The sequence below is a fragment of the Schistocerca nitens genome, chromosome 3, assembly GCF_023898315.1.
Source record: "Schistocerca nitens isolate TAMUIC-IGC-003100 chromosome 3, iqSchNite1.1, whole genome shotgun sequence".
NCBI lineage: Eukaryota > Metazoa > Arthropoda > Insecta > Orthoptera > Acrididae > Schistocerca > Schistocerca nitens.
In genome coordinates, this window is record NC_064616.1 from 489,953,732 (window position 1) to 489,981,306 (window position 27,575).

Sequence of the window (27,575 nt, forward strand, 5' to 3'; positions counted from 1 at the left end):
TTTCAGATAGATTATCTAATGGTAAGACAGAGATTTAGGAACCAGGTTTTAAATTGTAAGATATTTCCAGGGGCAGATGTGGACTCTGACCACAATCTTTTGATTATGACCTGTAGACTAAAACTGAAGAAACTGCAAAAAGGTGGGAATTTAAGGAGATGGGACCTGGATAAACTGAAAGAACCAGAGGTTGTACAGAGTTTCAGGGAGAGCATAAGGGAACAATTGACAGGAATTGGGGAAAGAAATACAGTAGAAGAAGAATGGGTAGCTTTGAGGGATGAAGTAGTGAAGGCAGCAGAGGATCAAGTAGGTAAAAAGACGATGGCTAGTAGAAATCCTTGGGTAACAGAATATATATTGAATTTAATTGATGAAAGGAGAAAATATAAAAATTCAGTAAATGAAGCAGGCAAAAAGGAATACAAACGTCTCAAAAATGAGATCGACAGGAAGTGCAAAATGGCTCAGCAGGGAAGGCTAGAGGACAAATGTAAGGATGTAGAGGCTTACCTCACTAGGGGTAAGATAGATACCGCCTACAGGAAAATTAGAGACCTTTGGAGATAAGAGAACCACTTGCATGAACATCAAGAGCTCAGATGGAAACCCAGTTCTAAGCAAAGGGAAAGCAGAAAGGTGGAAGAAGGTCTATACAAGGGCGATGTACTTGAGGACAATATTATGGAAATGGAACAGGATGTAGATGAAGATGAAATGGGAGATACGATACTGCGTGAAGAGTTTGACAGAGCACTGAAAGACCTGAGTCGAAACAAGGCCCCCGGAGTAGACAACATTCCATTGGAACTACTGACGGCCTTGGGAGAGCCAGTCCTGACAAAACTCTACCATCTGGTGAGCAAGCTGTACGAGACAGGCGAAATACCCCCAGGCTTCAAGATGAATATAATAATTCCAATCCCAAAGAAAGCAGGTGTTGACAGATGTGAAAATTACCGAACTATCAGTTTAATAAGTCACAGCTGCAAAATACTAACACGAATTCTTTACAGAAGAATGGAAAAACTAGTAGAAGCCGACCTCGGGGAAGATCAGTTTGGATTCCGTAGAAATGTTGGAACACGTGAGGCAATACTGACCCTACGACTCATCTTAGAAGCTAAATTAAGGAAGGGCAAACCTACGTTTCTAGCAGTTGTAGACTTAGAGAAAGCTTTTGACAATGTTGACTGGAATATTCTCTTTCAAATTCTGAAGGTGGCAGGAGTAAAATACAGGGAGTGAAAGGCTATTTACAATTTGTACAGAAACCAGATGGCAGTTATAAGAGTCGAGGGGCATGAAAGGGAAGCAGTGGTTTGGGAGTGAGACAGGGCTGCAGCCTATCCCCGATGTTATTCAATCTGTATATTGAGCAAGCAGTGAAGGAAACAAAACAAAAATTTGGAGTAGGTATTAAAATCCATGGAGAAGAATAAAAACCTAGAGGTTCGCCGATGACATTGTAATTGTATCAGAGACAGCAAAGGACTTGGAAGAACGGTTGAACGGAATGGATAGTGTCTTGAAAGGAGGATATGAGATGAACATCAACAAAAGCAAAACGAGGATAATGGAATGTAGTCGAATTAAGTCGGGTGATGCTGAGGGAATTAGATTAGGAAATGAGACACTTAAAGTAGTAAAGGAGTTTTGCTATTTGTGGAGCAAAATAACTGATGATGGTCGAAGTAGAGAGGATATAAAATGTAGACTTGCAATGGCAAGGAAAGCGTTTCTGAAGAAGAGAAATTTGTTAACATCGAGTATAAATTTAAGTGTCAGGAAGTCGTTTCTGAAAGTATTTGTATGGTGTGTAGCCAAGTATGGAAGTGAAACATGGACGATAAATAGTTTGGACAAGAAGAGAATAGAAGCTTTTGAAATGTGGTGCTACAGAAGAATGCTGAAGATTAGATGGGTAGGTCACATAACTAATGAGGAAGTATTGAATAGGATTGGGGAGAAGAGAAGTTCGAGGCACAACTTGACTAGAAGAAGGGATCGGTTGGTAGGACATGTTCTGAGGCATCAAGGGATCACCAATTTAGTATTGGAGGGCAGCGTGGGGGGTAAAAATCGTAGAGGGAGACCAAGAGATGAATACACTATGCAGATTCACAAGGATGTAGGTTGCGGTAGGTACCGGGAGATGAAGAGGCTTGTACAGGATAGAGTAGCATGGAGAGCTGCATCAAACCAGTCTCAGGACTGAAGACCACAACAACAACAAAGTATCTTGGGGAAGACAATAAAATTTTCTAACCATTTTTCTGCTTAAGACTCTATACTGTTGCCATAATGACTTAGGAACTAACAGTATTTAATTTCTAACTGTCTGCTTTTGGTTTCTCAGTTACTTTCAATAATTTCATTAACCGCGTGGATCGCAATGATAAAATTTCAGTGATACAATAGAAAGAAGAAGGAAGGAAGATTTACAGCCTGTCTACATCGAGGGCATTCGAGACGGAGCACAAACTCGGATTGTCATTTGCCTTTCAAAGAAACCACCCCAGCATTTACCTGGAGCTATTTACGTAAATCATGGGAAATCTAAAACCGGATGGCCTGACACTGATTTAAACCATCGTCCTCCGGAATATGAGTTCAGACTGTTAACCGCTGCTTCATCTCTCCTGGTAAAACGGCCTAGACAGTTAATATAATTACTGGAAGACTTAACAGTCAGAAAAGCTGACAATGGCAAGGGGATAGGTGTGCTGACCAAAGGCCCCTCCACATCCACATCCAGTAGCGCTTATGGGCTGAGAATGACACGGCGGTCGGTACCGTTGCGCCTTCATGGCCCGTTCGGATGGAGTTAGTTAACAATTAATCATTACTGTCTCCAATAGAAATTATGACATTGTTGGTGAAGCTTAATTGGAAAAAACTGACAACAGTGACAAGTTTATTTCTAAACAGAATATTGACACTGCATTGTAATAAAAATGAATGCATCGTAGGTAAGTCGAAAGTCTCCTTATAAAAGCCAAAAGAAAATATGTGCCTACAATGCGCAAAATGAGAAAGACTGTCACACCTACATCGGAAACGTTCAGTGTCACGTTGCTGCATTTAAAAGCGGAAAAATCCCGGATGCAAGATACTCATTACTCACAGCAACTTGTCGGCTACAACGGGAACAACTTAACATACAAAGGGTATCTGAAAGCGTATTTGGAGACGTAATTTAGCGGACTGGTCAATAAGCAGCCATAATACGTTAGTGGCGGGTTTCTCCAGGCGCAGTGAGCGGTGCTGTGGCCAGGTTCCTGTACTGCAAGCTTCCGTGCGCTCAGTAGCGGTCTACATGAGATACTCTAAACTAAGCTGCGCTATCGTGCTGTAGCATATTCCGTCCCTCTCATACGTGGAGAACTCATCACTCTCTCCACTACTTCTTTTTGAAGTAGCTCCTCTGGTATTATCAAGAGGTTGAACGATTCTTGTTCCAATCCCCACATCGATGGAAAATTCTTGACTGTACTGAGATCGAATCTGACAAAAATTAAAAAAGTTATTTCCGTCAGTCACATTTTTGCTAACATCCAGGACGCGCCTCAAAGGTTTTAGCCTTAATCGTCAGGTGAAAAATGGGTTTACATGTACATTTTTGCGTTCTGTGACTAGTCATCTGCTTTGCATTGTACTTTGATATTGTTCCAGTAACATCACACACGTAGATTTTTCTATGTGTGGATAACACCCTGCTGTCTGCAGGTTACAGAAACAGTTTCAGAATAAAACGCAAAGACGACGATTGGTTACAGAAAGTGAAAATACACACGTAAACCCTTTTTTCGATTGAAGATGAGGGTCAAAACTGTAGAAAGGCGTTATCGATGCTAATAAAAATGTGAATGAAGCAGATAAATTTTTAAATTTGTTTTGTACTGTATCATGTCAGTTACAGATGTCCTTAAAATATTTACCGCTCTTTACTTTCAAGCGACTTTCTGACAGATACGATATATTGTTTTTGGACGGTTTCTCCAGATAGAACTGTACGATCTGCACGCATTTTTAGTAACGAGACTTTCAGACATCTTCAAACGACTGCTGGTGAATGATGGGCTGTTTCACTGAGAGTATCTGTTTCAAGTAATCATAATTAGGATCAGCAACACGTCATACAACAAGTTGTTTACCCAACTAGACAGTAGCTAAGGATACAAAAAAGATCCTAGAAGATCTGTTCTGAGTGTTCAGGCGCTACCGGAACAAGCATGAAACATTCTTATTATACATGGTAGATTCGGCTATTTTAGTAGCAAGTACACACGAATGTTCTGGGGAACATGGCACCTCCTGGATTCGGAGGATATTTAATGATGATTTTAGTTAGCGAAAAAGTCTGACGCTGGGTCTTTAATAGAAAGGCCCACTACGCGCTTTACATGGGTGGAAATAATACAGAGTGGTTGCAAAAAGAAAGCATTAATGCTGTAGACAGTGCTAATACGCGGATGTAACTGAAAATATTTTTGATAGTAATATAACTTTAGATACATTACTTATGCCTTCTTCCCAACCCTATACTGTACAAGGTGGAAACTAGGCTACCTCCGATGTAAATTGAGAAATTTACAGTTCAGATCGGAAATGTCTTCAATTCAGACTTTTTCTGTGCTTGTCAGAGCCACCCGGAGTACATCACAGATTACTGAAAACGCAAAAAGTTATTTTAGCATTGCGAGGAATACATTGTGCAGGTCTCGCGTGCTATAATTTCCGGCCAGTAACTGCGAAAATATCTCCATCCACAGAACTAACTTTCCACTTGAAGTCGCGGCACAGCTGCTTGCAGACGGCACGGGAGCTACTAAACAGGCTGACATTCTAATCAGCCGGCCAGAAATAACATCTTCTTCGCCAAATGTCATTGCTGAGCAGCTGTGTCCGGCGACGAGCAGGTAAAAACCAAAGAGCGTCGTAAAGTTTGAGAGTAAAGTTCCGTAACGTGAGTTGGCGCTCCGGTTCCTCCGCTACGGTAGTCAAGGGTAGCCACAATCCTTGCCTAAACTACATCCTGAAGCATTTATTTGCCAATTAACTTGTGTACGGGAACGGTGCCAACCTCAGCTGGCGCCAGACGCAACTCGTTCCCCACTGCCTTCGCCCAGTAGGTTAGCTGACCAACACATTTCGAAATTTTCTCCTTTCTCAGGCTGTTACTATAACGGTGACTTTATTTACATGGAACACACGGCAGTTCTCTGGACAGTGAGCCTTCTTGATGTGCCTATAATCGCGTCTTTCGCCCATATAAAACAAGTTGCCTCGGAACATTCCAGAATCTACGATATTCATTTAGTTATGTGTTGTGTGGAGGAGAGTTTCAATGCTACTATCAGTAAGTTTATATCCAGTTTACGTCTAACGAATTCTTGTCGAAGTAGAAATATATTTATCAGTTTTTATAGCGAACTCTAGCGTCTTGTTGCTTACGAATTATTTTGTAGGTTCCGCTACACGAAGAAAACATTATTGCAAATTGGAGATCGTAGTGAGAGAAAATAGTTCTTGTGACATAATGTTGGACACAATTAACCAACACACGTTCTGTACAGCTCCTATTGTCGACACGACACAATAAAAGCAAATATCAGAACGGCGATCTACTTTTAGTGATATAGCAGCAAAAGGCCTTGGAGGTACAAGGGACACACAAACTGGTATCAACGTCGGTCCACACATGCTTCAAATATTTTGCTGGAAAAGGGTTCAGTATATCCCAAAGCTCAGACTTTTGCCCGGTAACATTCACTTTTTACTAAATTTCGTTTTTTTTAATTAATTGTATGGCTATAGTTAAAAAAGCAGCCAAAATACTGATACTACGAGGGATCTACTAGACGTCAATTTCTTAACAGTCATTATCAGCACTGTATATTACATTACGATTTTGCCAGTCTACCAGTTCTCATTGTTAAGTCTCTGATGCAAGTGTCAACAGTCATGATAAAATTACAGCACGGCCAGTGCATGATGCTACTTAAACAAAACTGAATAAATTGGTAATTTTCACAGGATGTGTAAGATGTAGCCCCTGCTTTCAGTGAGAATTATTCGTGATTTATTGTGTTGCACAATGCACTTCAGTGCTTGTGGCTTGATTGTCAAGTGAAATTTTCTTCTTACAAGACTTATTTTGCTCTCGAGGGAAGGGATGTAGGGAAGTACGCTCCAGAGCAGCTATGAATAGTTATTTACGTTAACTGTTACACAATGTAAGTCTACTTCCCAATAGCGCATCATTACGCTCAAGACGCACATGTGCATGCACGGACCAAAACTAGCCGGCCGATGTGGCCGAGCGTTTCTAGGCTCTTCAGTCCGGAACCGCGCGACCGCTACGGTCGCAGGTTCGAATCCTGCCTCGGGCATGGATGTGTGTGATGTCCTTAGGTTAGTTAGGTTTAAGTAGTTCTAAGTTCTAGGGGACTGATGATCTTAGATGTTAAGTCCCATAGTGCTCAGAGCCATTTGGACCAAAACTATTTCCTACGACGTCATCTGTCTCAAAATCAAGGTAACTAATGAGTGACGCAGAGGGACAGAAAAATCTTGTGTACTGTAATAAAAGACAAATATTCCTACGAAATGTTTGTTCTATGGAAACGACTGCAGTTATTATCTTTTTTAAATAATTTTTGTTTTTATTTGTATATAACCAGTAAAGTTAATTTTATTTCCACAAATAATTATTATTTATACTTTAGAATACAAATGTGACTGTGTGGAAATAATTATTATGAATATTTGGGAATGACAGAATGCACCCTTCACGTATATTGAATACAGTAACATCCTTAACTGCGAATTATAGATAAAATTGAATATTTGTCCCCCTTGGAAGCTTTATGAAATAATAACAAGTCACACAAGGAGAAACAGATACTTCCGGCGTCACAGTAGCATCCAATGACGAGGGCTTCCACATTGTTCACTTCCAGGTACTGGTATGTATTCTTATTGGTTTATCTGTGTCATTATCACGAGGCGCAGAATATCTGTATGAATGTGACAGTCGAACAAGTAGCGAGCGCTAGTAAGGAAGCAGCATTACCTCTGGCTGCAGTGAAGGCTTAGCGCGAGAGTGTTGGGAATAGGAATCGAACTATGTTTCTCCGAAAAGGTGCCTGGTTGGTTAGCTACACTGCGACATCTGTCCCTGAATCTGGAAGGAATCGTCGTACATATTCAGGTGACAGAATGGCTATATCTTCATTTTTTCCGTGTGACACATTCTAATCGTTGAGATCCGAAATTTCACTTCAGAACATCGCTAAAAAATAGCACATTCATTCTGCTCCGGTCAATTTTTATTCTTCAGATAAACTGGTAGGATGCGTTTCACTAGCACGCTAGCTTCCTGGGGATAAAATATGTGCATATGTCACCATATTATATAGGGTGTTCGAAAATTCTCGTTACAACTTCTAGGACTAGTAGAGGGGAGTGAGTACATAATATTTTGAATTGGAACCCATGTCTGGAAACGTAACGTTTCCGTTCTACGGCGGTTTCTTTTAAGATGTGTTACGCTTCCACGTTTTGTGAAGGTAAGAGAAAGGTTTCAGAGTTACTTGTCCTGGTATGCAGCAGAGCTGACAGGATGACGTGTACTACGTCATATGGTTACCTGATGTTGCAATGCGTCTGTACCGTTCCGTACGTACATTATGCTGAGTTCTTTTTTGTTTTGTAATAATATGTAATGTTTAAGTGTCAATACAAACAAATGTTCTTAAGTGATGAACGGATGTTTCGTTATGTTTCCTTTAGAACTGTTATCTAATAGCTACACTACATCACGCCTAATTCAAATTTAGATGTAGAAGTGGATGATTTAAACATCTGAATTGAAACTGTCGTAGAACGGAAACGATACGTTTCTGGACATAGGTTTTCAGTTCAAAGTATTTTGTATTCACACCGCTCTACAAGTCATAGAAGTTTGTAACGGGAATTTCCGAAAATTATTTCTTGTACCAGCGTTATTCAAGTTTTTTAGCGAAGATCTATGTAGCTGTACTTTTTTCATGATTGTCTGGTTAAATAACTTGTACTTTTGTACTGTACAATGTTACAGATTATCAGATCCATGTAACTGAATGTAACATAATATCAGGTAGTCAATAGAAAGTGGTCTGCATTTTTCAGCTCGCACATCACGTTTCTTTCAGCGAGATGCAGTGAGCGGCAAACACAGGGAAAAAGTCATATTTAAATGATGAAATAGGATCCGCAGAAACCTTTTGGATGTCAGCATGTTGCCGGAACGCCTCATGCCAATAACTATGTGTATCACAAGGGACTACAGCACAAAATATGCTTTAACGGCATCAGCTAATTATACGCTTGCGTTTGCAAGGCACCGCCTGTTACCAAACTACTGTACAAAATAAACAGATCCATTCCAGTTCCCTAATAAGACCAGCAGGAAAACTGAATTGGCTGATGAGATACAAATTCCCTAAAATTATGACCTAGTTAGTAGTCTCGTATATAGCACACGTGCCAGAATAATTCAATGCATAAATTGTCCTGGAGACCTCAGACGCTCGTCGCTACCGGACTTGTTTTGATCGTGAAAAACGACAAGTATCTGAGATACTGGACAAGAACATACGTATTGCCGCTAGGTGCATAAGACTGAGGCTACGTTGCAACTTGCGCGATCATTAATATTAAGAGCAATAAAAAAACACCGAAAGACGCGGATGCGCGTCCGCTAATTGCGTTAGCGCGTGCGTTCAGTGTACGGGAACAAACAAACGAGCCAGATAAAAAGAATATTAGCAGCTGCTTTAGAAAGTTGATAAAGTCTACTGTTTGTGACGTGATTCTATTTCGCTGGAGCAGCCGGGTATTAAATTGGAGCGGCGCGTCGCCCTGATTTAAGTTTGGCGCAGGCGCGTCCGGAGCAGCGTGTGGTCGCGCGTTATTAGCGGCCAGTCGTGCCGGCGCGCGCGGCGTAACCTTATATTTAAGGTTTCGCATGAACGCGCAGTTTATCACTGTTAATGAATATTCTCGTAGGAAAGGCCGCTTCACTGACAGAAACAAATTTCGGCAGTCCGAGCTGCAGTTGCCCGCCCGCCAGATGGACACAGCGGATGTGGCTACCAGGATCCAGTGTCCTGTGGTACTCAAGTAAGGAATTCACATAACTGTAGGGGAAAATATGTTCTTTTCATTACACTACTTTCACTGTGAATTACCTTTGTTTGTTGGACGGTATACACACACACCTAAAGACCCGTGATGTACCTATGTGTGAACTGGCATCTCGTTCAGTAATTACCAGAATTAACGTCATAATCTACATATATTATAAATTAAGGGGCTCTAGACAGGTAGGAAATCTCTACCTTAACCAATGTAATACTTATTTCTCACAAAACATTGGGAATAAAAATTTGAAAAAATGTGCCTTATAGGCTACACATTTATAACTACTTTAACAGAGGGATTTCTGAAGTTTAAAGATAATCCTTATTATTGTAACAAGTAGTCATATAAATAAAAAACTATCTACACTTTTCTTTGTATGTATGGCTCTAACTTCTGTGAGATTTACAACATAAGAAAACCCCTGTGTTAAAACGATCACAATACTCCAAAGCGTATTCCCTGTAAGTGCCAACATATTGCAGCAAACAGGAGCTGAGAAAAAGTGTAGTTTATCCTTGAAAAACAAAATTTACGGGAAACAACTATTAAAGTGGTCTTTGCACATCTACTCTTAATGATCGGCAGTCTACTGCCTCTTCCATCTCATCTTGCAATTTCCTTTTTCCTGTTCATCTGCGCTGTCTTCATTTTGTTCCGCGGTCTCCAAAAGCTCCCTCTGACTGCCTAAATCTTTCTTTACCTAAATTTAACATTTGTTTCACTGCTAAACAACCAATAGTTTGTATCAGCTTTTTTTCAGACTTCACACCTTGCAGCATTTCCCTCAATGAACGTTACTATTGCATCGAGGACACAAAAATTCAGTTTACTAATTGACACGAACACTGTCTTGAGAATTACGACCCAGATTATGCTGTAGATGGACTTAGGATTCTGGGTGTGGCGGTGAAGAGAGTTTTTCAATAGCCTGTCATCTGACAAATCTTTGAAAGTTTCTTTCAAGACCCCCACTATGGCAAAAGACGTACCTGGTTTGTGAACAAATTTTTGAACATTTTGCTGTGCTCTGTTGTATTTGTACTAGAAATTCCTTCATGGAGGGCACAGGCGATGAACAGGTGTATCGTCTGTTGAAGAGAAGTGAAGCAAAACTTCCAATATAGCTGTTCTCTTTTCTTCTACAGTACTAAAATTTTTCCTGATGACTATGCTACAGTAGTTTTGGATTTTATCCTGAAAAATTCTGTGAGTCTGTTCCTATCATCTTATCGTCTCACATCTTCCAGTTTCTTACCTTTGTTTACAGTTTTCAGTCATTGCAGTCTCGTGTTCATTCGCTTTTGTATATGATCTTTGCACTCCAATTTAGTGATAGTTACATTTTCTGTATATGGTTTCTCTTCCTCAACTGATCTGAAAGCTTTTGAGTCTCCATCTCTTAAATAATTGCCCTCGGAGGCGGGTGATTCAAAAAATCAAATTCCGGTCTGAAAACTGACAAACGTTCGTCGTCACGTCAGCACAGTGGTTTGTTTAAATGAATTCATGAACAAGAAATAAGGCAGTAATGTATATGTATTTTATATCATTTCAGAGGAGAAATTCCGTAGATTAAGGTCAATAAAAAGAACAAGAATTGAAAAACTCAAGACTTCAACCTGTCTGGAGCTACTTGAAGTCCCGCGACGCCTTTTTGTTGCTGTATTTGAAGGGCAATGTCAGGAAATACTGTAGCAATGGTTCACTAGCAGTCTGATTCTCGAGGAATGTTTGAGTGTATAGTTTACTACCACTACGCCATACAAGTCGTCTTACAAGGGAAACCTCCCATCGCACCCAACTAAGATTTATTTCTAAAATGGCCCAGTGGATAGCCCGACAAAAACTGAACACAGATCCAGGATGAAAACGGGCTGAAGATGTATTGAACTGTGAAAAAAGAAGCAAAATAGAAACAGTGAACGGTCCAGCTTACGATGTGTAACATCGAGCGAGTTGCCACAACCACGGTGTACTGGTTGTGTGGTCACGGTGTTGGACTGCAGAGCGGGAGATCCACGTTCAGATCTCCCTCGTGCTCCTTTTTTTCGTAAATTTATGAACTGTGCGTCCAGCCATTGACCTGTCTGTTCTCCTTCTGTCTTCTTGGAAATTGTCATAGTATACACTGGTTAATGTGAGTCACATAGTAAGAACATATTACTGTCACAAGTAAATGTGATGAATAGTGAGAGCAGGCGGGATGCCGCATAGACCTTTCACAGAAATGAAAACAGCAAGTAAACGGGTGTTAACTATGTTACATCAAGTGAATTTAAGAATCAAAATTCCAAAACGAAACGCAAGCGTCATAATGTGTGGCACTTCTGTAGAACAAATAGGAGGTATGTACGTCTGGAGGTCCCTTCGTTGTACCTCGTTACTGGAAACGAACGTTACACCACGACACAGACAAAAATTTGAATACAGCGAACAGACACGTTAATGACCGGATGGACAGTTCTTAATTTTGTGAAGACAAAAACATGGGGCACGAGAGAAATCTGGACAGGGATATCCCACATCGCAGTCCAACACCGCGACGACACAACAACGACGCCGTGGTTGTTGCAGTTCACTCGATGTTGCACATCTTACGCCTGGACCGTTCACTGTTTCCATTTTGTTTCTTTTTTCACTGTTCAGAACACATTCTTCCTGTTTTAATGCTTGATCTGTGTTCGGTTTTGGACGAGCTATCCACTGGGCCATCTTACAACCAAATCTAAGGGGGATGCGATGGGGAGTTCCCATGCAAAGCCGGGGCAGATCGCTCGTGATACACAAAAATAAAACAAGCGTAATGGAATGTAGTCAAATTAAATCAAGTGTTGGTGAGGGATGTATATTAGTAAATGAGACACTAAAAATGGTAGATGAGTTTTACTACTTGGGCAGAAACATAGTTAATGATGGCGAAAGTTGAGAGGACATGAAATGCAGATTCGCTATAGCAAGAAAGGGATTTTTTTTTAAAAAGAGGAATCTGTTAACATCCAATATCAGCTGAAGTGTTAAGAAATCATTTACGATGGTTTATGTCTGGAACGTAGACTTGTATGGAAGTGAAACGTGAACGATAAGCAGTCCATACAAGAAGAGAATGGAAGCTTTAGAAATGTGGTACTATAGAAGAACGTTGAAGATTAGATGTGTATCTCGAATAACAAATGAGGAGGTACTGCAACGAATTAAGGAGAAAAAGAAACTTATGGCACAACCTGACTAAAAGATGACATCCTCAGGTATCAAGGGCTTTGGTAGTGGAAGGGACTGTACGGGGTACAGTTGTAGAGGGAGACCTAGGCATCGATACAATGATATGTTAACATACGATGTTTTCTGAAAATATTTGTTTGGGGTGTACTCTTACATGGAAGTGAGACACATATGGTGAACGCCGGCCGCTGGTGGCCGAGCGGTTCTGACGCTACAGTCTGGAACCGCGCGACCGCTACGGTCGCAGGTTCGAATCCTGCCTCGGGCATGGATGTGTGTTTTGTCCTTAGGTTAGTTAGGTTTAAGTAGTTCTAAGCTCTAGGGGACTTATGACCTCAGCAGTTGAGTCCCATAGTGCTCAGAGCTATTTGAACCATTTGAACGTATGATGAACACTACAGACAAAAAGGTGATAGAAGATTTTGAAATGTATTGCTTTAGAGGAATATTTAATATTAGATGAGTAGACCGGGTAACTGATAAACTACTGAACTGAGTTAGAGAGAAGAGAGCTCTTGCTTCCATGTGACCAAAAAGAAGGATTGTTTTTTTTTTTTTGGCGGAAGGGAGACCGAAGCGTGAATACAGTAAGCAGGATCAAATACATGAAGTTTGCAGTAGTTATACAGAGACCAAGAGACTTACACAGAAGAGATCAGCATTAAGAGCTGCATCACACACAATTCTCAAATTAAGGATCACAACAACAATGAAGGACTTGTTAAATCCAAAACATCATCACCGTTTTCAGGATTCTGTTTATTACCGGCTAATCTGTACTGTGCTGAGAAATGATAGTTAAGGGAAAAAATTCGACGCGTTGCGCCGTTTCCGAGTAAATTAGCATTTAGGTTAGCCAATCAGGCGGTTGCGCATGCAAATTCAAGCGCCCAGCTAGAGATGGTGTCGGTAAACGTGTTCTTCGTTTGGTTTCCTAAAACTGAACAAGAGGGTGATACAAAAATTGGGATTGGGACGGTAGTGAGGATCGAACCCGAGCCAAAGGCTGAGTCTCGTGAGCTATCATCTACGCTATGGGGACATGACACTAATTTGTATCCAGCGGGCCGCTTGAATTTGCGCACGCAATCGCCTGATTGGCTAACTTCAGTATTAATTGAGTCTGAAACGGCGCAACGTACTGAATTTTTTCCTTAACAATTATTTCTTATCGCAACACACCCAGCAACACATTAACAAGCTTTTCAAAGTGTTTCGGACTACTCTGCATATAAGTATCCGTTGATGATCGACTTGTGCCCAATACTAGTCGGGTAGCTTTCTTCAGTATCATAATAACGTGACATATTTTCTAGTGACACTTTATATGCGAAGATAATAACACCTCCAATCTTATGGTGACCACAGGCCGAATCTAGCTATTCGGGAAGTTGCGCAATATAATTGTTGCCTTGGATATGCATTATTATAAAGTGCTATGAGAATAATCACGTTCTCTTATTCAAACTTTGTGTCTTCGACTTATATTAAAAGCAAGCAATTGCTATATTAACTAGGATGTTTCAGTTATTTATAAGTACATTAATATGATACAAATTTCGAGGTCCTATCACGTTCCCCAAAACATTGCGCTATAGGAGACGCTTCTTCGTGTTAAGTCTCGAAATTGAATGCCCCTAAACCATATACTGGGTGATTTTTCTGAATGGGAACAAACAGAAGGAAACGGTCGTTGACAGTATAATAAGCTGAAAACGTGATCTGGGTGTATATCCAGAAATAAATTAGAAGGGAGGTACACCCACCTGTAGGTGGAAACAAAAGATTTGGACAATAAAGGTTTCAGTGATTGAAAGCACACATGAGAACACACTAGGCAAGTGGGTATGTTCTGTCTTCATAAGTGTTTTAGTGGTATGGTTGCAGCGAACCATCAGCACAGGTTCTCCCTCAATGTGTGGTCATCGAAGATGTTATCGAGATGTCTCCGCGCGGAAATGCGGAAAAGAACTGGAGCTCTACCATGTAGTAGCCACTTTACCCTTCTTAAAAGCAAAGGCACGTCTTCCAGCATGGGAGACAAGTTCAACCACAGGTAGTGGAAGGCTCACTGCCCCAACGACGCGGTCACACATTGAGGCTGAATCGATGCTGATGGTTTGCTGCCTCCATACCATTAAAGCACTATCAAAGACAGAAAATTTGCACTTAGCTGCGTGAACTTTCAATCACTGAAACCTACACTGTCAGCAATCTTTTATCTTCACCTTCAAGTGGGTGAAATTACCATGGAACGCTTTTCTAGCGTTATATCCATATGACCTTTTGGCTTCTTATCAACTCAGGAATCGTTTCCTGCTGTTTGTCCCCATTTAGCGATATCACCCTGTATAGTCAGAAGCCAGCATCTCTATATCGTCAAGCAGCACGTCGTTTGCCGAACAGCGTTGCGAAGAGATCCTACGTGAAGAGGTGGTGAGGGTACTCACTTCTTATCGATGTGCATGAACTTCATGTCCATGGCGTGGATGGAGGTGAAGACGTTGGTGGCACCCTGGACGACGCACTCGCGCGTCTCGGGCATGGCTACTGGCGTACACGTGGCCAGGAAGACGGGCTCGTTGCGAGAGCACAGCGGCAGGAACGACAGGTAGTGCCCCTGCACCAGCACCACCTGGAACACGACCACATTGGCTTCATACGCTGCTGGTCATCGAATCTGCTACACCGGTAAGTGCAGCAAACAACGAAATGTTACTCATAGTGAGTGAAAAACACAGTCGTAAAAACACATGACGAAATTAGTAGATGATTTGAGGATTTAGGCCTAGAGGGTGCGAACTTAAGTACACAGAGCTATCAACTCTGGCAGCAGCAATGGTTCTAATCCAACTGAGTATCGAGTCGAACTGAGCCTACATGACAGAAAAGTAAGTCATTCCGTGCTGTTTCAATTCTCTGCCGGAGTTCATCAGCCGTAGTGGCTGACGAGTACTGGTGAACCCTACTCGCGGCAACGCATGATCAAATTTTTCAGTGGGTGGGAGGTCTCGAGAACGTGCTAGTCAGAGCAACATTCAATTACTCTCTGTATCCAAGTAGATCGGGACAGGAAGGGCAACATACGGTCTTGCATTATCTCGTTGAAAGATGACGCCATAATGACTCCGAAAATAGAAAAAGACAGCAGTCTTAACACGTCATAAATGTAACGGCTGCGTCCAAATTGCCAGCTATGAGAACCAGATTTGGTCATTTTGTGTACCCAATGGCAAACCATGCCAGGTGCCGAGCCCTTATGAAGATGACTAATGTATAGGGAGCAATCAAAATGTCTCTGTTGGAGAGCGTTGCTGCAGTGTATATGCAACGCAGAGCGACTCCGTAGCAGGTATATAAGCACCGACATGCAGGCAAGGGATCAGTGCGGAAATCGTGTCTTTCCGACGTGCTTGTTGTAAATGCGGAAACGTGAATTGTTGCGACGTCATTATGAAATGCATCCAAACAGGACAGATGTGCAGTTATGCTTTTCTTGGCTGCCGAAAGACAAACATCGGTAGACAACCATCAGAGAATGAAGACTGTGTATGGGGCAGTGGTCTGTCGAAAACAGCTGTTCTGGAATGGTGTGCCAAGTTCAGTGCTGCTCACGATTCGACACGTGACACAGATCGATCTGGGAGGCCAGCCTCATCCATTACGGACCGACTCTTGTGGGAAACACTCTAGCAACAGTCCTATAATCCGGATCTCTTCCAATGCGATTATCAAGTCTTCGGTCGCTTGGGAAAAATCTCGAAGGGTCAACGATTCCAATCTAAATCGTATGTGCACCAGGCAATGATGGACTCCTTCACACAGCAGGTCATGGTATTTTATCAAACGGGTATCTTCGGTCTGGTGCGTTGGTAGGATGGTTGCCTCAATGCTCACGGTGATTTTGCCTGAGTCGCATAGCGTTTCTGGGATGCACGAACGGAAACTTTTTGATTGTCAATTATAATCTCGCAACGTCCGTTCTACTCGGAGCCTTCACAACCTAATAAGACCATCTTGATTCTGTATGCAGAATGAATAATTGTCTGAAAAGATGACCTGGTACCACCTACGTGTCCAATGCTGTCGTTTCGCTGGCGCGCCTCTCTGCTGTCGCGTCAAGGGAAACCGCAACAGTGCCCGCCCTGCAAAAAGTCCAAATTGCTCCGTACGTTGTCATACTCTCCGTGCGGATACTTCTTGTGCTGAAACAAGCCCATTTCCTATCTCAAGGTATGAGGCGTAGCTCTATGATCCCGCATGGTCGAACGAACTGTGTGTTCGCCCTTCTTGGCGGTAGTCACAAGGGACCGTTGAGATCCTGCACATTGTTGATAATAGCCCTCCTGATATTATCTATTCCATAGTGGCATGTAAATCGCGGGATCCCGGCCAGTGCGAACAGCGACATCGTTGAACGATGAATCGCAGTCTCGGAAGGCCAAGACACTGCCGCCGCTGCCAAATTCTGACATATGCTGGTAGACGTTCCTGTTCTCACACGAGACACAACACAGTCTTCTCAAACCGATCAATATACAAATGCTATTATATGAACGAGAAACCCGTTGCGTAATCTTTCCTTATATACGGAATGCAGAAGGCGTTATCCTATCCACTTTGTGCTGTTGCGCCGAAATGACCATTTGCTTATCCAAGCATGTGTGCAGTTCACGCCAGTTAGGCGTTTTTTGCATCCTGCGTTCATGGTGTTGCAACTATATTGGCCAGCAATGTACAGGGTGATTCAAAAAGAATACCACAACTTTAGGAATTTAAAACTCTGCAACGACAAAAGGCAGAGCTAAGCACTATCTGTCGGCGAATTAAGGGAGCTATAAAGTTTCATTTAGTAGTACATTTGTTCGCTTGAGGCGCTGTTAACTAGGCGTCAGCGTCAGTTGATGCTAAGATGGCGACCGCTCAACAGAAAGCTTTTTGTGTTATTGAGTACGGCAGAAGTGAATCGACGACAGTTGTTCAGCGTGCATTTCGAACGAAGTATGGTGTTAAACCTCCTGATAGGTGGTGTATTAAACGTTGGTATAAACAGTTTACAGAGAATGGGTGTTTGTGCAAAGGGAAAAGTTCTGGACGGCCGAGAACGAGTGATGAAAATGTAGCACGCATCCAGCAAGCATTTGTTCGCAGCCCAGGAAAATCGACTCGCAGAGCTAGCAGAGAGCTGCAAATTCCACAATCAACTGTATGGAGAGTCCTACGAAAAAGTTTAGTTATGAAACCTGAACGTCAACTACCCGAGGCGATGGATCGGCCGCCAGGCAGCCCGTGACAGAGCACTTCATCACTGGCCTCCAAGAAGCCCTGATCTTACCCCCTGCGATTTTTTCTTATGGGGGTATGTTAAGGATATGGTGTTCCGGCCACCTCTCCCAGCCACCATTGATGATTTGAAACGAGAAATAACAGCAGCTATCCAAACTGTTACGCCTGATATGCTACAGAGAGTGTGGAACGAGTTGGAGTATCGGGTTGATATTGCTCGTGTGTCTGGAGGGGGCCATATTGAACATCTCTGAACTTGTTTTTGAGTGAAAAAAAAACCTTTTTAAATACTCTTTGTAATGATGTATAACAGAAGGTTATATTATGTTTCTTTCATTAAATACACATTTTTAAAGTTGTGGTATTCTTTTTGAATCACCCTGTACATCATCAATCTTCATAGTAGCGTGCAGAAACCTTCATCTACTGGTATGGGCTGCAAGAGACACCAAAAGCGCTAGGAAGTTATCGTGATCTCCCACCACTCAGTGTCCCCCAACAAATTCCGGAGGACGGCCTGAGCTGTGTCCAACGCGCACACATCTCCCTCTATGACTTACGAGGCAAAGTTGCTTACAAATATCTCGTACGATTGATTCCTGAATATTGCTGGTCAGTCTGGGACCCTTATCAAGCACAATCAGTAGAACAGATAGGAAAGATGCGAAGAAAACCGTTACGTTTTGTCGCGGGGCGTTTAGTAAGCCCAAGAGCATTACACAAATGCTTGTCAACTCCAGTGGCAGAAGTCAGAGAGGCGTTGTGAATTACGCAGAGGATAACTGTTAAAATTTCGAGTGCCTATGTTCCAAGGAAAGTAAATATATATTGCTCCCACTCACATATTGTGAAATGACCACGAAGAAGTATCAGATAAATTAGAAACCATACAGAGACTGATCTACAGTCGTTCCTCTCAACCACCATCTGCGAATAGAATTGGAAAGGGAGAAATGATAGTGGTACTAATAGTACCCTCTGCCACGCGTGTAAGATGGCATGTGGAATAAAGATGCACGTCAAACTATTCAGATAAAATCCGGGAGCAATGAGATGGGACCATTGTCTTCCTGTACACACAGAGTCCTGTTTCATCACATGCAGGCTATACATCCCCTACTCGAGAATAGCTCCACAACCTAAGCAAGAATCACCACTTCATGTGGTTTTGGGTGTACTATTAGTCTGCAATTATCACGTACCAACGTGTACGGTATCTCAGCGCTCCAGGTGAACATTGTGAATCATTTGGAAGTCCAACAGTAGTGTTCTGTGGCCCTGTCCAATCTCCGTGCCCCACGACGCGCAGACGTATAGGAACGACGGCTTTATACCCGGAAACGAGGAGGTAGCTATTTTTAATATGTCACTGGCTGTTAATGTCCTTCAGTTTTTAAGTTACTTGCTACACTGTTGCCCATATATCTTCTCTTACAGCCCTCGCTAGTACACGGTAACCACCTTATTGCCAACACTTTGTTTACCGCTTCATGTCAAACCGGCGGGTGCGGATTTCGTCGAATCGAGGTATTCGCGGCACACCATTCACAAGGCGGCACATAAAAAGCACAGTGTCTTTGAAACCTTGGAGATGGAAGGTACCATGTGTAGGGCACACACGACGCTCTGCTGACCATTCTTGCGCCTGGTTGCCACGCCTGGCACCAGTACAAAGTGTGACAACATTTCAGTTACCTGGCACGCTGAACTATTCTGTTCGCCTTGGCATTAGGTTCGTTTGCCCTGCAGCACAACAATTATACGTCATGTACATCATTTAGTGCGATCTTTCTCGTCGTGCTGATCTGGTGAGAAGTGCTAAAATTACGAAACATATTTAAGTGAAACATCAACTATTTATTTATGGTTCTTCAGTTTCTCGCAGCGTATTAGCTGATCGAACAGTTCTCCGCTGCAGTGCCGAGTCATTGTCGCCATCGGCAGATGGGCTGACATGGGACATGTCTGATTGCCGAAGTATTATACCTGCTGCCGACTATAAACCGGCAGTACACCAATGGAATTTTCGATCACTAACCGTATATTTATTTTTGTTTTGTAAGAGATCAGTGTCTATGTTGCTTGATCATGGAACATGTCATTACGCTTACAGCAATAATAATAATTACTATTAATGTGCCGCCCGCTGTGGCCGAGCGGTTCTAGGCGCGCTGCTGTTACGGTCGCAGGTTCGAATCCTGTGTCGGGCATGGAAGTGTGTGATGCCCTTAGGTTAGTGAGATTTAAGTAGTTCTAAGTCTAGGGGACTGATGACTTGAGCCATTTGAACCATTTTTATTATTATTGTTGTTGTTATAGTGACAGCAAACGCTTAATATAACAGTTCATATCATTTTATAAAGCTTAATAATGTGCAAGAGCAAATCGACGTCTTTGCTCGAAATCATCCGGCCAAGGCAAAGAAATGCTTCATCTATAATCACTATCCATCCGTACACTTGTGCGTTGCACTTGCACCCCTCAGTCAGAATGTCTTCGAGTCACATTATCTCTACGTGTCCTCGCTTGACCAACAGACACTAGTCGATAGTCCCGCGCTTATCCAAGTTCGAAATTTTTCCTTAGATCTCTTTCTTATATCTCAATAAATCTTTCTTGCGTATGGAGACAAACTCGTATCTACTTCTTGTAACGCCTCGTCAAAGGCACATCGAGCTTCCGCCATTCTCGTTTAGTTTCTCACGCTACATGTTTACAAGACAAGGTTTAGCGTATTCACACTCACTTGTCGAGGGTTGCACTTGGTCTGCAACTAATTGACACAAATTTGGTAAACCGTTTTCCACAACTATGATAGACATAAATTACCTGAAATGGCTAGAACAACTGCATTTAACCATAAACAGTAAATAAAATATGGAATGCATATCTAACCGTGACCCAATATCTTAGGTCATTAATAAGTTCTGAAATACATATTCTATTAATTTCCTTGTCTTAATATTCTTTACTTGCTCGTTCGCCAATTCACGATGTTCTAACCATGGCAACAGCGCAAAAGGGGCTCAAAGCTTCCTATAATTGCGGCACTGTAAACGATAGACCACTGGAACAATGAAAACGTTTCGAAAACATCTATGCGGACATCGGGGATACCGACACGAAGAATGCTAATTGAACTAGGTTCTCAGAGAGCCTCCTGGAGTTTATCGGCGTTGTGTCCAACCTTGGTAATAACAGCCATCGTGGTATGAAACGTATGCCTCTTCGTGGCAGAAAACACTGGAGTACGTGGGGCACCATGAAGAATGCACATCCTAAATTGACGCACAGAGGCCTGAAGGTATCTCTTTACATTTTCCTTCATCGATACATTTGCTCAGTATCTGATTTCAAATGAGTTACAGATTTTGAATTTCGACCTCGCAATAACGAGAAACATTTCGTTCTAAACGGCCGCCCATTGACACTGCCATGTAGTTAAGTGCAGCGCTATAAAGTGCGCTGTTAACGGAATTGATTACAGCTCGCCGAGTCATTTCTCTTACCACTCGTTCCATAGAGTCTAGCAATTAATACCGTACAAGTACCTATTCAGTACCGATAGGCGGAGCATATGGGCAACGAAGAATGATTCAACGGAGACATCCAGTGCGGAACTGGCATTCACAGTAAAAACACTGTTAACACCACATTTATAGCCAAATATATGGTTACGGCTAAATTTTGATGCTCGTACCGGTGACCTTTAGAAGTCTACATGGAATGATTCTACAGAATGAATTCGGGAAGATATTAAAAACTCGATCTTTTCTCCTTCGAATCCAGTGCTCAGTGCTGCAGCTGAAGTAATACCACATGTACTGCATTGAATCATCAATTGCCTGTTGTAAAATAAAAAAGGGCTACTGTTTCACTTACTGTATTTTTTAACTAGATTTGCTCTTCGTGTGTCAGTTTACTTAGTTATCGTTAAGTGATTTATTTTTTGCACTGCATTTAAAATTTCGCGTCGGTTTGCCAGTATCCACTAATTCTTATGTCATGTGCGTTAACTTGTGGCACGAGGCCTCTGATGATGTGAAGCCAACATGTGTGTTATCGTAGCTATGTGTAAGTAAGGAACGAAGGAAGGAACATGACGACGTAGTCATTTGAGGTGGGACACAAACTCGAATACGAACAGGACAGAGCAGAAAACGCCTGTGTCCTTCTGAAAAGAACACTTCCGGTGTTCGACTTAGATAAGTCAGTCGTGTGATCGTGTTACTTCCCTTGGCGTATTAAATTCATATCTGTAGCGTTTCTTTATACAGGAAGGCCCTGAGATGATACAGTGATGTGCCAAAAGTGATAGATTAGCAGTTCTCAACATGCGACTCACATGCATGTAACAGACACCAAAGAAAAAGTTTTTTTTTTCTGTATCCCTCACTAATGCGTTTGGATACGTCTTCGACTATGTTTGCCACTCAAAGACGAGAAAACAAACCTGTTGAAAAATAATGTCCCATAAATATCAAGGTAATTAGGAGATGGAACCATCATCCGGAGAGGATGATTAAGGTAGGAATAGACCGTGGCCCTCCCTTTAAACAACCACCTCGCATTCACTTGAAACGAATATCGCGAAATTCTAAACTGGGTTGTCAGATGGAGCTTCAACTACATTCTTCCCTAAAAGCTCAATATTTCAAACACTGCACCACTTCACTGAATGACATCGCGAAATACTAGAGCTCGAGCGCGGAATATTATTTACTGGGAGACACATGAAACTCTACAGTTCGAAGCTTCTTCGAAAATGCAGCGTTTTTCGACTGGGAGTACATCCAAAATACTTGGTCACTATGTGCCCATCGCGGTGTTCACTTCGTTCGCTGCAGAATTGCAGAGTATTCTGAAACCTAGAAACGTACCCAGTCGATTGCCTTCGTGATATCACTGAAGATGGCAACGATAACGTCAGAGTTGCCCCAGTGACGTGTGACAGGACCTCTGGCTGTACATAAACGATCTGCTGGATAGGGTGAACAGCAATTAGAGGTTACTGACGACACTGTTGTGTACTGGGAAATGTCGTTGGGCGACTATAGGAAGGGACTGAGCATGACCTGGGCAAAATTTCTATTTGACACGGTTAATGACTGCTTGCTTCAACGTTCTCGCTTCCCACGCCCGGGTTCCCGGGTTCGATTCCCGGTGGGGTCAGGGATTTTCTCTGCCTCGTGATGGCTGGGTGTTGTGTGCTGTCCTTAGGTTAGTTAGGTTTAAGTAGTTCTAAGTTCTAGGGGACTTATGACCACAGCAGTTGAGTCCCATAGTGCTCAGAGCCATTTGAACCATTTTTGCTTGCTTCAAATATGTATTAAATGAGAGTTAATAGGAGAGTGTTTAAGAAAAATTCCTATAATTTAGGAATATAATCTTACTATTCATCGCGTGTCGCTTGGCTCAGTCATGGCGATTATATATCCAAGCTTAACACTGCGAAACGCCACGCAACAGAACGAGCAGACCACCTGCAGTGTAGGCGAGTGGTCGACTAGGGTTTATCGGGGGAGCTTTGGAAAAGTGTGACGTACCTATAAAGCGGATCTGATACAGAACGCCTGTGTTACGCATTCTTGAGTATTTCTCGTGTGTTTGGGATCTTCAGAAAATCTCATTAAAAGAAAACATTGAAGCAATTTAGAAGCTTGCCGCCAGACTTGTCATCGGTAGTGTCGATCAGTATAACGGTTTTACAGTAATAATCCGCAACGAGAATAGTTGGAGGGAAGAGGACGATCTTTTCGCGAAAAACTACTAAGGGACCTTTTTTAAATTGTGTTCCTATCACCTTCAACACGTTGTATGAAAGTCATTTTTATACCAAAAAGGCTGTTATTAATTTGTAGTTTATTCTGCTGTTCCTAGTTTCGTTATAGTCAGCGAGATGATGACGCTACGTCAATACTTGTCACAGCAAAATTAATTATTAATAGCAGTTTTTCGTGGCACAAGGAAGTTTAGAGAAGCAGCATTTGCGACCGACTGCAGAACGATTCTACTGCTTTCACCATTCATCTAGAGTAGGATTAGTAAGGACTACATAAAGGGGATTAGGGGTCGTTCAGAGGCTTAAGGCCCGTCATCTTTCCGTCTCTCCATTTGCGAGTGGAAATGGGAGAGGAATGACGAGCTATGCTACAAAGTTCTCTCGCTCATGTACTGTATAGTAGCTTGCGGAGTATACATACAAGTGTATATTTCCTCAAATAATCGCCCTTCAACGACCACGCAGTTATTCTGATAAGGCTGCGCTAAACGACAATGGACTTTTAATAATTTGTATAGTTCGTACTATACTAATTTCCTGACCTCCGCCAGGCGCTAGAAGGTTACCACCGACTTTCAGTACATTAGTTTTGCAATATACTATTGATTCTTATTTGCGTTACTTAAAAAACAAAACTGGCATTCTAATTTCCTTTTGTAACCCGTCGTAATATCATGTACAAAAACCATGTTTAAGAGAGCGCATGCGACGTTTTGCACGTCACTGAGGTGTTCAGCAGTAAGAAAATTGTAAGTAGGAGCCCGCTGGTCCGGGTGCAGACAGACACACGTGTAGAGAGATAGCGCGGTCTGGGCGCCTGCAACCGGTTGGCCTCAGAGCGGCCGGCTAGCAGCCAGCAGCTAGCGTGAATGAGCGCCGGCCACTCGTATAACGCGCCAAGTCACCAGTAGGCGCCGCGTGTCGCTAGCGGATGTAGCCCATTTCTCTGCGCCAGCATTTAATTCCACGGTCAATGCCGACTTCGCCGCCCGCGCGTGCCCTCGGTCAGTTCTACTGGCCATCCAACAGCTTCTCCCTCGCTCGCACTAACACGAAACTCGTAGAAAATTCCGAGTAGCACGAAACAGAGAAACAATGAGGGAAGTCGTCACAGATGCGATGTGTTGTGTTGGCAGAAGAGCCAACACCGTGTTACTAGAGGAGGCCGAAATGCACGCGTTTTAGTTTACGCAGGCTGGCGTGAGGAGGGAAGGACTATACTGACGTGAGGTCTGGAATATGATAAGGAATTAAAATTGAGAAAACGGACGAAATTAGTTTGATACTTAATTTTCATCCATTAATGGTGAACGTCTCTTGACGGTATATGATTCACAATATCTGTTCAGAATACATTCGTAGTAACTGAATATGGCGCCTTGCTAGGTCGTAGCAAATGACGTAGCTGAAGGCTATGCTAAACTGTCGTCTCTGCAAAGGAGAGCGTATGTAGTCAGTGAACCATCGCTAGCAAAGTCGGCTGTACAACTCGGGCGAGTGCTAGGGAGTCTCTCTAGACTAGACCTGCCGTGTGGCGGCGCTCGGTCTGCAATCACTGATAGTGGCGACACGCGGGTCCGACGTATACTAACGGACCGCGGCCGATTTAAAGGCTACCACCTAACAAGTGTGGTGTCTGGCGGTGACACCACACGATGAGCAACATAAACGCTCGAGAATAGCGTGACAGTACTCCGAGGTGACAAAAGTAATCGGATAGAGATATGCACATATACAGATGGCGGGAGTATCGCGCACACAAGGTATGCAAGGGCAGTGAGTTAGTGGAGGTATCATTTGTAGTGAGGTTATTCATATGAAAATGTTTCCGACGTGGTTATGGCAGCATGACGGGAATTAACAGACTTTAGACGCTAATGCTAATTATGATAGTTGGAGCCAGATGCGCGGCATATTCCATTTTAGAAATCGGTAGGGAATTCAAGTTCATAGCTGCACCATGTGAAGAATGTGCTGAGAATACCAAATTTCATAGATTACCTTTCACTACGGACAACGCAGTGGCCGTCTGCTTTCACTTAACGACTTAGAGCGGCGGCATGGAGTTGTCAGCGCCAACAGACCAGTAACACTGCGTGAAATTACCGCAGAAATCAATTTGGGATGTAGAACCGTTCGACAACTACGGCCCAGTTTGGCATTAATACTTTCGCTGCCATGCTGCTTATGCGACTGTTGTCGTCCCTGGCCAAAAAAGCAAACAATTTTTATTTCTAGCCACGTACTGAATATGTTCCAATGTTCTGAAGTGCGTCCCGAATGTATGAAAGCTAAAATGGTTCAAATGGCTCTGAGCACTATGGGACTCAACTGCTGAGGTCATTAGTCCCCTAGAACTTAGAACTAGTTAAACCTAACTAACCTAAAGACATCACAAACATCCATGCCCGAGGCAGGATTCGAACCTGCGACCGTAGCGGTCTTGCGGTTCCAGACTGCAGCGCCTTTAACCGCACGGCCACTTCGGCCGGCTGTATGAAAGCTCTAAATGCTTCAACAGAAGTGAAACCAGCTTCAAAGAGGTTGTGATTGTGAGCCGTTAGGACGCCGGCTGCCTCATTTTCTTACAGGAGATGATAAGGAAACAGTGTATAAATTACATGAAAACGCATCCAATTGACTGTTATTTATTAGGTGTATGTAACAGCAGGCCGTGGTGGACGAGCGGTTCTAGGCGCTTCAGTCCCGAACCGCGCGATTGCTACGGTCGCAGGTTCGAATCCTGCCTCGGGCATGGGTGTGTGTGATGTCCTTAGGTTAGTTAGGTTTAAGTAGTTCGAAGTTCAAGGGGACTGATGACCTCAGATGTTAAGTCCCATAGTGCTCAGAGCCATTTTTGAAGGTGTATGTAATAAAAAAGTATACAAACATAGGAACAAAAATTGTTTTTCTTACAATTCGTGTATTTTTGAAAAACAGGAATTGCAAACAAATTCATGACATTCCTTACAGATTGCGGTTGTTTTTGCTATAAGTTCCTGTGCTTCATTTCTTCCTTGTGCTTTCGGAAGCAACAAAGAAGCCATGAAGGATCTGTGCTATAGTAGGCAGGATAATGTTGAAAATACCGACTGACAGTGGAATGGGAAAGCTTTATAATGAAGGCTAGGGAGACTTAGATTAATAAGAAATCCACTAGTAGATTTAAGATGGCACAGCGTGCAGGGTACAGTGCAGGATGTCGTGCCTCGGTTATGACATGATGAAGGCTTTATCTAACTGCGTGCTGTCCTTCATTTGCCGCTTCTCAAGCGATGCATTATAGTTAGTTCAGTCTTCAGTTTGTTTTATTTATTGAATTATATTCCTTCCTTCGCTGTTCCTGATTTCTTTGTTTAACCTGTTATAGGTATATCCATCCATCCTTCACTGGCGAAACTTATCTGTGATTAATCTTGTGAAATGTTCGTTTGAGCAGGTAACAGCCCAATACTGCACACATGGAAGTTGGAACCTGCTTAAAGCGCTCCAGCGGACTTTTCCATCATCTGTCGTCGCTGGTATGGTTTACTTTTTCAGGCAGGAATCTTAGCACTATGCTGTTTTATCGTGTCTCATAAAAAAGGACTGAAAATTGTCATATATCATATTTACAGATACGAAGTGACAGAAGCCAAACACAAGAGACACGGTGAGAAGTCATCTAATCGCTTGGTGACTGTGGCAATGGAGGCCTATGGTATCAAGAATTTCTCTCATTTCACTTGTCTCGTCATTCCTCAACTTTCCTGCTTTGTAAATGTGGGCTTACCACTACACATACAAAATTAGAGTCTTAAACTTTTCAGGTTGCGTATTGTCATTAAACTATTGGCTTGAGGAGCTTTGAAATTGTTCTGTGGATGGATCTAAGTACTATGGGACTTAACATAGGAGATCATCAGTCCCCTGGACTTGAACTACTTAAACCTAACTAACCTAATGACATCACACACACCCATGCCCGAGGCAGGATTCGAACCTGCGACCGTAGCAGCAGCACGGTTCCGGACTGAAGCACCTAGAACCGTTCGGCCACAGCGGCCGGCGAAATTGTTTTGTCTGTGGCTAGAAGGGATTATTGTTATAACAACTGAAT

General features: G+C 42.6%; 1 protein-coding gene across 1 annotated transcript in view; it reads right to left on the reverse strand.

Annotated features, from left to right (window-relative positions):
* The window catches only part of LOC126249291 (neuronal PAS domain-containing protein 4), a 462,434-nt gene that overhangs the window by 347,973 nt on the left and 86,886 nt on the right, over window positions 1-27,575 (reverse strand). The window contains exon 2 of the mRNA XM_049950945.1: window positions 14,859-15,043. Coding sequence (XP_049806902.1) covers window positions 14,859-15,043 — 185 coding nt within the window. The remainder of the gene's footprint in view (window positions 1-14,858; window positions 15,044-27,575) is intronic.